At 47.3% G+C, this 13,267-nt stretch overlaps 1 protein-coding gene across 6 annotated transcripts in view; it reads right to left on the bottom strand.

Annotated features, from left to right (window-relative positions):
* ephb3 (EPH receptor B3) overlaps positions 1-13,267 on the bottom strand; it is a 112,377-nt gene that overhangs the window by 57,729 nt on the left and 41,381 nt on the right. For all 6 annotated transcript variants that reach the window (XM_033031301.1, XM_033031297.1, XM_033031298.1 and 3 more), the window contains exon 3: positions 7,711-8,383. In XM_033031301.1, the coding sequence (XP_032887192.1) occupies positions 7,711-8,383 (673 nt within the window). The remainder of the gene's footprint in view (positions 1-7,710; positions 8,384-13,267) is intronic.

The raw sequence follows: 13,267 nt of genomic DNA, 5'->3' as shown, positions 1-13,267 counted from the left end.
TCCGAGATGATTCATCTGACCAGTTGATGAATCTTAGCAGGGCAATATCACAGGACTGTGAACAGAGTTAGCTGAAGGGCAACGCTGAAATCAAAGGCACCGCATTCACATGATAACATACTCAACGACAAGGGCCTCTAAACAACCTTGCTTTCATCTCTTCCTTCTGTAACCAAATCTCTGTGTGTGATCACATCCCTTCTGTCATTAGTGTTTAAGAAAGAACTGCAGATGCTGGAAAAAAATCGAAGGTAGACAAAAATGCTGGAGAAACTCAGCGGGTGAGGCAGCATCTATGGAGCGAAGGAATAGGTGACTTTCGGGTCGAGACCCTTCTCCAAGAACACATTGTGACACTGACTCTTGAAGAAGGGTCTCGACCCGAATCGTCGCCTATTCCTTCGCTCCATCGATGCTGCCTCACCCGCTGAGTTTCTCCGGCATTTTTTGTCTACCTTCTATCGTTAGAATCTCAATTACATAAAGAGCCCTTTATAAAAGTGATTCACAAATGTAAAATGTCGGAGTCAGATTTTGAATACTAATACACCAGCCATTAAAGATGAACAAAATAATTTGCTACTTTCTCTCTCCAATTAAAATAAAAATGAGAAGGAATGTCAAAACTCGGTGTGATTAATAAAAGGATTCTTTATTCCTTTCATATCTCACACTTTGCTATTCAAGTTTGCTCTTGTGTTATGGTGTCATTTGTCACCTTGCTTCCTAATTTGTCAGTAACAATTTGTCTAATATCGCTTACAATGACAGCACCTGCAAGAGTTCCTTAGTAACAAATGGCAGCAATTAGTCACAAGTTAGTCCACGTGGAAATGAATTAAAGCCCAGTCCCACGGTACGAGTTCATTCCAAGAGCTCTCCCCGAGTTTGCCCTGATTCTAACTCGGAGATTTACGGTAATGGCCGCTCGTCGGTACTCGTGGCTCTCGTAGGCATTTTTCAACATGTTGAAAAATCTTCACGAGTCTTCCCGAGCTTACCTGCCATTAGCGAGTCTTCCAGAGTACCTGCCGTTAGTGTTACGAGCTACTAAGAGACGTCCTCGAGCTCCGACATACACGCTACGTTCATTCTCCGTGCTTACCACGAGTTTGATTATTTTTTTAACTCGGGAGAGCTCTTGGAATGAACTCGTACTGTGGGACAGGGCCAATAGTGTAGGAAGGAACTGCAGATGCTGGGTTAAACCGAAGATAGACACAAAAAGCTGGGGTAACTCAGCAGGACAGAGAAGGAATAGGTAACGTTTCGAGTTGAGAAGAAGGGTCTGAACCCCAAACCTCACCCATTCCTTCCCTCCAGAGATGCTGCCTGTCCCGCTGAGTTACTCCTGCTTTTTTGTGTCCATCTTTGGTGGAAAGGTTTGTTTTAGTTTAGAGATGTAGTATGGAAACAGGCCCCTCGGCCCAATGAGTCCTCGCCGACCAGCAATCAATCATTCACACTAGAAGATCGACACCAAATGCTGGAGTAACTCAGCGGGACTCCATGGCAGCATCTCTGGGGAGGAGGAATGGATGACGTTTTGGATCGAGACCCTTCTTCCGGCCCACCGAGTCCACGCCGACCAGCGATCACCCCGTACACTAGCGCTATCCTGCACACACTGGGGACAATTTACAATGTTTCCAAAGCCAATTAACCTACAAATCGGCACGTCTTTGGAGTGTGGGAGGAACCCGGAGCACCCGGAGAAAACCCACGCAGGTCACGGGGAGAAGGTGCAAACTCCGTATAGACAGCACCCATAGTCAGGATCGAACCCGGGTCTCTGGCGCTGTAGGGCAGCAACTCTATCACTGCGGCTTGTATTTGGCCCACATAACCCTAAACCTTTCCCATCCATGTACCAATATCCAATGTTGTGATTGTACCTGCCCCAACTACCTCCTTCTGGCAGTTCCTTCCACAAGGACCAACTGCAGGCAAATGGCACTAGCTAATTGGGGGGGGAAAGACACAGAGTGCTGGAGTAACTCGGCGGCTCAGGCAGCATCTGTGGAGAACATGGATAGTTGACGTTTCACAGAGTGCTGGAGTAACTCGGCGGGTCAGGCAGCATCTGTGGAGAATAGGGATAGGTGACGTTTCACAGAGTGCTGGAGTAACTCAGCGGGTCAGGCAGCATCTCTGCAGAACATGGATCGGTGACTTTTTAAGTCAGTCTGAAGAAGGGTCCCAACCCGAAACCTCAGCTACCGATGTTCACCAGAGGCGCTGCCTGGCCCACCAAGTTACTCCAGCACTTGGTGTCTTTTTTTTTTGTGAATCATCATCTGCAGTTAGTTGTTTCCCTGGCTTAGATGAGGCGTGAGTGAGTTGAGTTCATGCTTATATACTTCTATCAGGTCTGGGGGTCTCGTAATGCCACTTCCTTTTGATGCAGCCTGACCCCGCTACGAGAGGCTTGAAATGTGCTTGGCTACGCTGTCTAATTCATCGAAGGTCACATCTGCACCTCCCCCAGTTAATCCATCGTTACTGCTGTGTGAAGGCAATAGTTTCCATCTGCAGCATGGTTACATAATTCCTCGATCAATAATTTCCTGCCTGCAACACTTTGTCTTCAATGCTCCCATTTTGAGCAGAGTGCAGGCATTGGTAATTAATTTATTTCGAGGCCTGCTAACAATTCATCAGACTCTGCAGGTGATTAAAGATATACTCTAAGCAACCGGACAAGAGAACAGTGGCCCAGCGGTAGAGTTGCTGCCTCACAGCGCCAGAGACCCGGGTTCCATCCTGACTACGGGTGCTGTCTGTACGGAGTTTGTACCTTATCCCCGTGACCTGCGTGGGTTTTCTCCAAGATCTTTGGCTTCCTTCCACACTCCAAAGACGTGCAGGTTTGTAGGTTAATTGGTTTGGGCACAATTGCAAATTGTCCCTAGTGTATTCCTAGTAGGATAGTGTAGGGATCGCTGGTCGGTGCGGACTCGGTGGGCCGAAAGGCCTGTTCACGCGCTGTATCTCTAATCTACACTAAGAAAGGCTCGGCAGGTGACTAAAGTTACATTCAGCCGAACAAGAGAATTTGGTCGTAGATAAAAATGCTGGAGAAACTCAGTGGGTGAGGCAGCATCTATGGAGCAAAGGAATAGGCGGCGTTTCGGGTCTAGACATTGCAAGGGATAATAGACAAATTGTTACTAACAAATTAGGAAGCAAGGTGACAAATGACTCCATAACACAGAAGGAAACTTGAATAGCAAAGTGTGAGATATGAAAGGCATTAAAATAAATGTCCTTCTATTAACCGCACCGAGTTTTGACATTCTCTTTCTCATTTTTATTTTAATTGGAGAGAGAAAGTAGCAAATTATTTTGTTCAACTTTTAATGTTTGGTGTATTAGTATTCAAAATCTGACCCCGACATTTTACATTTGTGAATCACTTTTATAAAGAGCTCTTTATGTTGGAGAAATTCTAACAACAGAAGGCAGACAAAAAATGCTGGAGAAACTCAGCGGGTGAGGCAGCATCTATGGAGCGATGGAATAGGCGACGTTTCGGGTCGAGACCCTTCTTCCAAGAATCAGTGTTACAATGTGTTCTTGGAGAAGGGTCTCGACCCGAAGCGTCACCTATTCCTTCGCTCCATAGATGCTGCCTCACCCGCTGAGTTTCTCCAGCATTTTTTCGATTTTTCCAGCATCTGCAGTTCTTTCTTAAACAAGGGAATTCAGTCAATATTTTATCAATGAGGATTCTGAGAGACATGGCGCGTGAGTGGGCATTTATCTGCGCTGCCGCAGAGACTGCTTGCTCGACACAATGAGGGTAGTGGGAGGCACAGCACACACAGAGGACAGCAAAATCAATATTTGCCCAGATGGGACATGGTTTCTGCTGCAATTAAACATACTCCACTAGGGAGAGAGGATGATTAAGTGACGCTAGACAGATGTTGACACCATAAAGGTTTACACTAGGACAGCCTAATAAACTGTTAAGATGATTTTATCCTGCAGATTTATTTATCATAGACTATACTACCAAGAAAAGAAGGTCAAATTTTCATAAAAAGAAGATTATTGTTTTAAAAATAGAATATCAGGAGCAGTAATTGGGGCAACATCACACACAGGAACATTCACAGGGCAAGAGCTGCTTATGTAGTGACTCCCCTAACTACACTGGCCTTGCATAACTGGCCTTGCTCTGGTATTTTATTGAATCCACATGTTTAATCAATAATGTTTTATTATTAATGTTTAATGTTTTATGTGTCATTCCTAACTGTCACTGTATGTCATGCTGTCACTTGCGGGTGGAGCACCAAGGCATATTCCTTGTATGTGAATACTTGGCCAATAAGCTTATTCATAACAGTGAATAACAAGGGCGTCACGGTGGCGCAGCGGTAGAGTTGCTGCCTCGCAGTGGCAGAGACCCGGGTTTGATCCTGTGCGGTCCGTACGGAGTTTGTACCTTCTCCCCGTGACCTGCGTGGGTTTTCTCCAGGCGCTCCGGTTTTCTCCCACACTCCAAAGACGTACGGGTTTGTAGGCTAATTGGTTTTGGCAAAGTTGTAAATTGTCCCTGGTGTGTGTAGTGTGCGGGGGTCGCTGTTCGGTGCGGACTCGGTGGGCCGAAGGGGCCCGTTTCTGCGCTTTATCTCTAAACTAATAAACTAAAAACCCCAAGGAATATTAAAAGACGTCCGTGAACGCACTGGTTTTATCCTCAGGTGGAAGTAAGGAAACTTTTAGACTTTAGTCTTTAGAGTTTTGAGATACAGCACGGAAACAGACCCTTCGGCCCATCGAGTCCACGCCGACCAGCCATCCCCGCACATTCACACTATCCTACACACAAGGGACAATTTACAATTTTACCAAGCCAATTAACCTACAAACCTGCACGTCTTTGGAGTGTGGGGGAGAAGGCAGGAACGGGGTACTGATTGGGGATGATCAGCCATGATCACATTGAATGGCGCTGCTGGCTGGAAGGGCCGAATGGCCTACTCCTGCACCTATTGTCTGTGACATCTGGCAGGGTAAAGAATGCTTGCAACCAACAGTAATGGCGTGTCTTTAATTCCAAGTAATGCATCACTTTCAGCCGAGTGAGATGATCTGAATACAAAGCATGACATAACCTTTTGTAGGTTATAGAGTCCCCATACATCAGATACATGCATCGAACCAGACTCATTCATCATCTGCAGATCCATATCCAAACTAGGTCAAAGCTCAATTCCCAATATCATCTTGGTTCGAAGACAAATTATATTCTTTCCACATACGGTTTGAATCTGTATCAGGCCCAATGCCCTTCATTGGTAGGTCATTAGAAGTTTCACTTGTGGTCAATAGATAATAGACAATAGGAGGTGTTGTCGTAGGTAGTCGCCAGGATGACGTATGTTGTCATCAGGATTATGTAGGTTATCGCCGGGTGCTGACTTCAGTGAATTCCATTGGCGACTACCTACGTCAACCTACGTCAACCTACGTCAACCTACGTCAGGTACCAGCGACTGAATTGTCTTCAGTTGTCGCCGACAGGATCGTTGCTTATCGTAGCTTGTCGCGGGTGGACGTAGGTTGACTTTGGTTGTTGCCTGTTTGGTCGTAGGTTGTCGTAGGTGGACGTCCTAATGGGTCGCCGGTTGTCGGTAGCTTGCCGTAGCTGGACGTCGTAGACATTGTGGTGGGGGGGGGGGGGCAAAAAAGTTGCCGCTTTTTCGGTGACCTGCAACGAGTGTGACAGTCGCCGCCAGCAGTCGCAGAAAAAAAAAATCGGCACAGTTGCCATTTTACGAATCACCTAGCCCCAAACATCATCACTTCAGTCACTAATATTGAGCCCTGCAGTTCAATCGATTGAGCAAGCTGAGAAATTAATGGTGACAGGTCGGCCCAGTGGTGCAGCTGGTAGTGCTGCTGCCCAACGACGGCAGAGACCCAGGTTCAATCCTCACCAAGTCTGTGCAAAATATGATGCCAGGTTAAACTAATCTCCTCTGCCCGCACATGATCCATCTCCCTCCATTCCTTGCCCACCCAAAAGCCTTTTAAACACCACTATCGTATCTGCCTCCACCACCACCCCACGGCCGTGCGTTCCAGCACCCACCACCCTCTGTATAAAAAAACTTGTCTCATCCATTTCCTGTTAATCTTTGCCCCTCTCACCGTAAAGCTGTGCCCTCTAGTCTTTGAAATGTTCACATTGGGCAAAAAGAGTTGACTGTCTACCCTATCTATGCCATGAGGTTCTCCAGAGATGCTGCCTGACCCGCTGAGTTACTCCAGCACTCTGTGAAACGTCACCTATCCATGTTCTCCACAGATGCTGCCTGACCCGCTGAGTTACTCCAGCACTCTGTGAAACGTCACCTATCCATGTTCTCCACAGATGCTGCCTGACCCGCTGAGTTACTCCAGCACTCTGTGTCTTTTTTCCGATCTTTTAGACTTTCGAGATACAGCACAGAAACAGGCCCACTGGGTCCACTCCACATATTAGAACTATCCTACATGCTGGGGACAATTTCTAATTTACAGAAGCCAATTAACCGGGTAACTTGTACATCTCAGGAGTGTGGGAGGAAACCGGAGCACCCAGAGAAAACCCACACAGTCACAGGTAGAACATATAAACTCTGTACAGACAGCACCCGTGGTCAGGATGGAACCAGGGTCACTGGCGCTGTGAGGCAGCAACTCTACCGCTGCGCCACCGTGCCGCCCGATGTCCTCAATGTCACCTTCCTCAAAAATTAGACTTTGCAAGGCAGGGGAAAAAATATTCTACAGTGGAATGCTTACAATCAGAAACGCAAGGACAGACTTAACGTGGTGCATCTGTAACACTGGTTAAACTACAGAGAGTAAGAAGGAACTGCAGAAACTGGTTTAAACTGGAGATAAGACACAAAGTGCTGGAGTAACTCAGCGGGACAGGCAGCATCTCTGGAGTGAAGGAATGGGTGACGTTTCATTTCAAGACCCTTCTTTGGACTGATTGGGGATAAGGGAAACGAGAGATATAGACAGTGATGTGGAGAAATAAAGAACAATAAATGAAAGATATGCAAAAAAGTAACGTTTAAGAAAGAACTACAGATGCTGGAAAATCGAAAGGTCGACAATAATGGCGGAGAAACAGTGGCAGCATCTATGGAGCGAAGGAATAGGTGACGTTTCGGGTCGAGACCCTTCTTCAGACTGATGTGGGGGTGGGGTGGGTGGGAAGAACAAAGGAAGAGGCAGAGACAGTGGGCTGTGGGAGAGCTGGGAAGGGGAGAGGAAAGAGGGAGAGTAAACATTAGACAATAGGTGCAGGAGTAGGCCATTCGAGCCAGCACCGCCATTCAATGTGATCATGGCTGATCATCCCCTATCAGTACCCCGTTCCTGCCTTCTCCCCTGAAGAAGGGTTTCAGCCCGAAACGTTGCACATTTCCTTCGCTCCATAGATGCTGCCTCACCTGTTGAGCTTGTCTAGCATTTCTGTCTACCTTCGATTTTCCAGCATCTGCAGTTCCTTCTTAAACATTCTCCCCATATCCCCTGACTCCGCTATCTTTAGGAGCCCTATCTAGCTCTCGCGTGAAAGGATCCATGGAACCGGCCTCCACCGCCCTCTGAGGCAGAGAAAGCAAGGACCACCTGAAATGCAAAAAGGACACAGGCCATTGTTAGCTGCTTGTAGGGTGAAGTGAATAACATTCCTACCTTGGCAAGCGGCGTCCTTGTCCACAGGCTGGAAGCCAGCAGAGCATGTGCAGGCCCCGACAGGGACCATCCACTCCCCGTCCCCATTGCAATAGAGCTTCAGGGGCACCGAGACCTCGTTGGCGTTATTGAGGCAGGTGCCCGGAGCGATGACCAGGGACGTCGGCTCCGCTCCCGTCACCGTCTCGGGGAAGACGGCAAAGTTGGCGATGACCGACGGGCACTTCTTGTAGACGACGCGCAGCGAAATGATGGACATGCACGAGCCCAGGTCCTGGAAGGCCAGGTAGAATCCACTCTTGGACAAGGGCCCAAAGCTCTTGATCTTGGTGTTGACCCTGCCGGACTCCAGCTTGGAAAAGCTCTCGTCCGGGGCGATGGTGTCCACCTTCACGTACGGGTTCTCCATCCAAAACGGGGCCGTGGCAGTCGCCGAATCCGTGTCGGACTCGTAGTAGAATAAATTAAAAGTCTCCTTGCAGGACCCCGGGATATTCGGTATACTGTTACAGTCCCGCACCGTGAACTTCATCTCCACGTACACCCTCTGCACATCGTTGCGCTCGATGTAAGTTGTCCGGAGCCAGTTGTTCTGGTTCGCCTCCATGACGTTGCAGACCTGGTACGTGCGGATGGGATTCATGCCGTCGTCGTAGCCGCTCACCTCTTCCCACTGCACAAAAACACACAAAGAACACATGTCGGGGCAGTTATCACGCTGCTGTCCATCCGCCAGCTGCTTAGCACGCAACTTAACGCTCATCGATGTACCTCAACGCTACAACGGACAATAAACTAAACCGAGTTCAAGAAGCTGCTGACGTTTTGTTTTGTAGAGTTATAGATAATGTATAGGGAGACCAGTGATCACCCTATACATGAACACCATCTTACATGCTAGCGACAATTTTCAATTTTTACCGATCAATAAACCTACAAACCTGCACATCTTTGGGATTTGGATGGGAAGACTAGTGCACCTGCAGGTCGCAGGGAGAACGTGCAAAACTCTGTACAGACAGCACCCGTGGTCAGGATCGAACCGGGGACCCTGGCGCTGTGAAGCAGCAACTCTACCGCTGCCCCACCGTGTCGATCCTATTCTTCACACATTGACAATTGAATAAATTGGCAGCAATTTGAGTTTCCATTCATTCACTCAGAGGGTGGTTCATGTATGGAACGAGATGCGAAAGGACGTGGTTAAGGCATGTATTATAACAGCATTTAATAGACAAGGTATAGATGGAGGATAACACAGAAAAGCACACAGAGTGCTGGAGTAACTCAGCGGGTCAGGCAGCATCTGTGGAGAACATGGATAGGTGACGTTTCACAGAGTGCTGGAGTAACTCAGCGAGGTCAGGCAGCATCCGTGGAGAACATGGATAGGTGACGTTTCACAGAGTGCTGGAGTAACTCAGCGGGTCAGGCAGCATCAGTGGAGAACATGGATAGGTGACATTTCACAGAGTGCTGGAGTAACTCAGCGGGTCAGGCAGCAATATTACAAGTCGAGACCCTTTTTCAGATTGGAAGTGATGGGTGGATACAGGTGAGGGGAGCGGGGGGGGGGAGTTGGCGGATGGGTGAAGTAAGCGACAAAGGCTGGAGGTGAAAAGGAGACAAAATGGTGTCGGATACAGAGAGAAGAGGAGTAATGAAATGTATATCTGGAGGGAAGGATATGTGACACAATGCTACTCTGCGTTAATAATGCATGAACAAACATCCACATAATATTTAATTTACTTTTTCAAATCAGCTACTGAAATCGTTAGATAAAACAACATTACACGAGCTAAACTGACCGTGAACAGAGGAAAAATCAATACTCAAACTTGTATAATCTTTGTGGACTGACTTCCTTGAGCAAACATTGGAGTCTGCTGCTTGAGGCAACCAAAATTCAGCGATGAAGATTTAATTTCCAACACATGACTGTCAATGTTCAGCTGAAGGCAGACACAAAATGCTGGATTGACTCAGCGGGACAGGCAGCATCTCTGGAGAGAAGGAATGGGTGGCGTTTCGGGACGAGACCCATCTTCATTCTTCTTGAGTCTGAAGCAGGGTCTCGACCCGAAACGTCGCCCATCCCTTCTCTCCAGAGATGCTGCCAGTTCCGCAGAGTCACTCCAGCATTTTGTGTCTGCGTTTTAAACCAGCATCTGCAGTTCCCTCCTCCACATTGTTCATGGCTACGGTGACTAAGTTGTTAATAACGGATAAAGATCGCAGGCCTCGTTCAGATCAGGTCACATCAATGTCATGCCCCAGGAAGCTATTCTTGGAAGATCTTTCAAGAGCGGTGAAAGTTCAAATCACTCTAGACTTTAAGAATAAGGGCAAATAATAGGCATGAAGAACAAGGGGTCGGCCATTCAGGACTGATCACATTGAATGGCGGCGCTGGTTCAAAGGGCCGAATGGCCTACTCCTGCACCTATCGTCTATTCTCTATTGAGATGAGGAAAAACTCAGAGAGTCGCGAATCTGTGGAATTCTCTGCCACAGAAGGCAGTGGAGGCCAATTCACTGGATGTTTTCCAGAGATAGTTAGATTTAGCTCTTAGGGCTAACGGAATTAAGGGATATGGGGAGAAAGCAGGAACGGGGTACTGATTGTGGATGATCAGCCATGATCACAGTGAATGGCGGTGCTGGCTCGAAGGGCCGAATGGCCTACTCCTGCACCTATTGTTCAATGACTTTCGAGATGCAGCGCTGAAACAGGCCCTTTCGGCCGACCAGCGCTGTCCCCGTACACCAACACTATCCTACACACACTAGTAACATTTTACAATTTTACAGAAGCCAATTAATCTACAAACCAGCACGTCTTTGGAGTGTGGGAGGAAAATGGAGCACCCGGAGAAAACCCACGCAGGTCACGGGGAGAACGTGCAAACTCCAGACAGACAGCACCTGTCGTCTGGATCGAGCCCGGGGTCTCCGGCGCTGTGAGGCAGCAACTCTACCGCTGCGCCACAGACCCATTTGAAATGTGTTGCCGATATTAATAGAAGGGGAACCGAATGCCTTTTGGTGTCACTTATTTCAGCAAAATTAACATAGAGAATCTTATCTATGATTTATTTTGGTTTGTGAAATCTCTCCTTCACTGGAATACTGACTGAATGAGGAGGTTATAGTCATGGGATAATACAGTGTGGAAACAGGCCCTTCAGCCCAACTCGCCCGCACCAGCCAACAATATCCAGGCTGCACTAATTCCACTTGCCCGCGCTTGGTCCAGAACCCTCCAAACCTGTCCTATCCATGTACCTGTCTAACTGTTTCTTCAATGTTGGGATAGCCCCAGCCTCAACTATCTCCTCTGGCAGCTTGTTCCATACACCCACCACCCTTTGTGTGAAAAAGTTACTCCTCGCATCCCTATTAAATCTTTTCCCCTTCACCTTAAACCTATGTCCTCTGGTCCTCGATTCCTCTACTCTGGGCAAGAGACTCTGTGCATCTACCCGATCTATTCCTCTCATGATTTTGTACACCTCTATAAGATCACCCCTCATCCTCCTGCGCTCCATGGAATAGAGACCCAGCTTACTCAACCTCTCCCTATAGCTCACACCCTCTAGTCTTGGCAACATCCTCGTAAATCCCTTCTGAACCCTTTTCAAGCTTGACAATATCTTTCCCATAACACGGTGCCCAGAACTGAACACACAATTTAACATGGTGCCCAGAACTGAACACAATAGTCTAAATGCGGTCTCACCAACGTTTGATGAAGAGGTATTAGCTACAAGGAGTGGTTGGACAGACTTGGATTGTTTTGTTATCTCTGCAATGCCAGAAGTAGAGGGGAGACCTGATGGAAGTGTGTAAAATTATGAGAGGCGTAGACAGGGTAGACAGTCAGAACCTTTTCCCCCAGGTGGAAATGCCGTGGACTAAGGTGAGAGGGGCAAAGTTATAGAACATGTAACCATATAACAATTACAGCACGGAAACAGGAAATCTCGGTCCTTCTTGTCCGTGCCGAACACTTATTCTCACCTAGTCCCATCTACCTGCACTCAGACCATAACCCTCCATTCCTTTCCCGTCCATATACCTATCCAATTTATTTTTAAATGATAAAATCGAACCTGCCTCCGCCACTTCCACTGGAAGCTCATTCCACACAGCTACCACTCTCTGAGTAAAGAAGTTCCCCCTCATGTTACCCCTAAACTTCTGTCCCTTAATTCTCAAATCATGTCCTCTTGTTTAAATCTTCCCTACTCTCAATGGAAAAAGCTTATCCACGTCAACTGTCTATCCCTCTCATCATTTTAAAGACCTCTATCAAGTCCCCCCTCAACCTTCTGCGCTCCAAAGAATAAAGCCCTAACTTGTTCAACCTTTCTCTGTAACTTACTTGCTGAAACCCAGGCAACATTCTATTAAATCTCCTCTGTACTCTCTCTATTTGTTGACATCCTTCCTATAATTTGGCGACCAAAACTGCACACCATACTCCAGAATTGATCTCACCAATGCCTTGTGCAATTTTAACATTAAATCCCAACTTCTATACTCAATGCTCTGATTTATAAAGGCCAGCACACCAAAAGCTTTCTTTACCACCCTATCTACATGAGATTCCACTTTCAGGGAACTGTGCACAGTTATTCCCAGATCCCTCTGTTCAACTGCATTCCACAATTCGCTACCATTTACATGTACGTTCTATTTTGATTTGTCCTGCCAAGATGTAGCACCTCACACTTATCAGCATTAAACTCCATCTGCCATCTTTCAGCCCACTCTTCCAGTTTGAAAGTTAAAAGATGAGAGGGGCCAGTTTTTTATTCAGAGGGTGGAACGCGCTGCCAGGGGTGGTGGTGGAAGCAGATTGGATGGGCACATGAATATGTAAGGAATAGAGGGATATGGATGGTGTGGCGATGGTCTTGGCATCATGTTCGGCATAGATATTGCGGGCCAAAGGGCCTGTTCCTGTGCTGTGGTGTTCGATGTTGAATGATTATCATATGAGTGTGGTCTCTGTGTAGTTCGTAGTGTTCCTCTAAACAAAATTAAACTGGGATAGACGATAGACGATAATGAAATACTCGGTGGGCCGAAGGGCCTGTTTCCATGTTGTATCTTTCAATCCACCTCAAGCCAATTCTGGAATAACTCAGCGGGACAGGCAGCATCTCAGGAGAAAAGGAATAGGTGGCGTTTCAGGTCGAGACCCTTCTTCAAACTAGGAGAGGAAGCAGTCTGAAGAAGTGAATTACAAGGTTAATTCCCAGGATGGCGGGACTGCCATATGCTGAGAGAATGGAGCGGCTCGGCTTGTATACTCAGGAGTTTAGAAGGATGAGAGGTGATCTTATTGAAACATATAAGATTATTACGGGTTTGGACACGCTAGAGGCAGGAAACATGTTCCCGATGTTGGGGGAGTCCAGAACCAGGGGCCGCACAGTTTAGGAATAAGGGGTAAGCCATTTAGAACGGAGATGAGGAAACACTTTTTCACACAGAGAGTTGTGAGTCTGTGGAATTCTCTGCCTCAGATGGCAGTGGAGGCCGGTTC

Source organism: Amblyraja radiata, chromosome 13, assembly GCF_010909765.2.
Source record: "Amblyraja radiata isolate CabotCenter1 chromosome 13, sAmbRad1.1.pri, whole genome shotgun sequence".
Classification (NCBI taxonomy): Eukaryota; Metazoa; Chordata; class Chondrichthyes; order Rajiformes; family Rajidae; genus Amblyraja; species Amblyraja radiata.
This window is presented reverse-complemented; position numbering and strand designations above follow the sequence as displayed.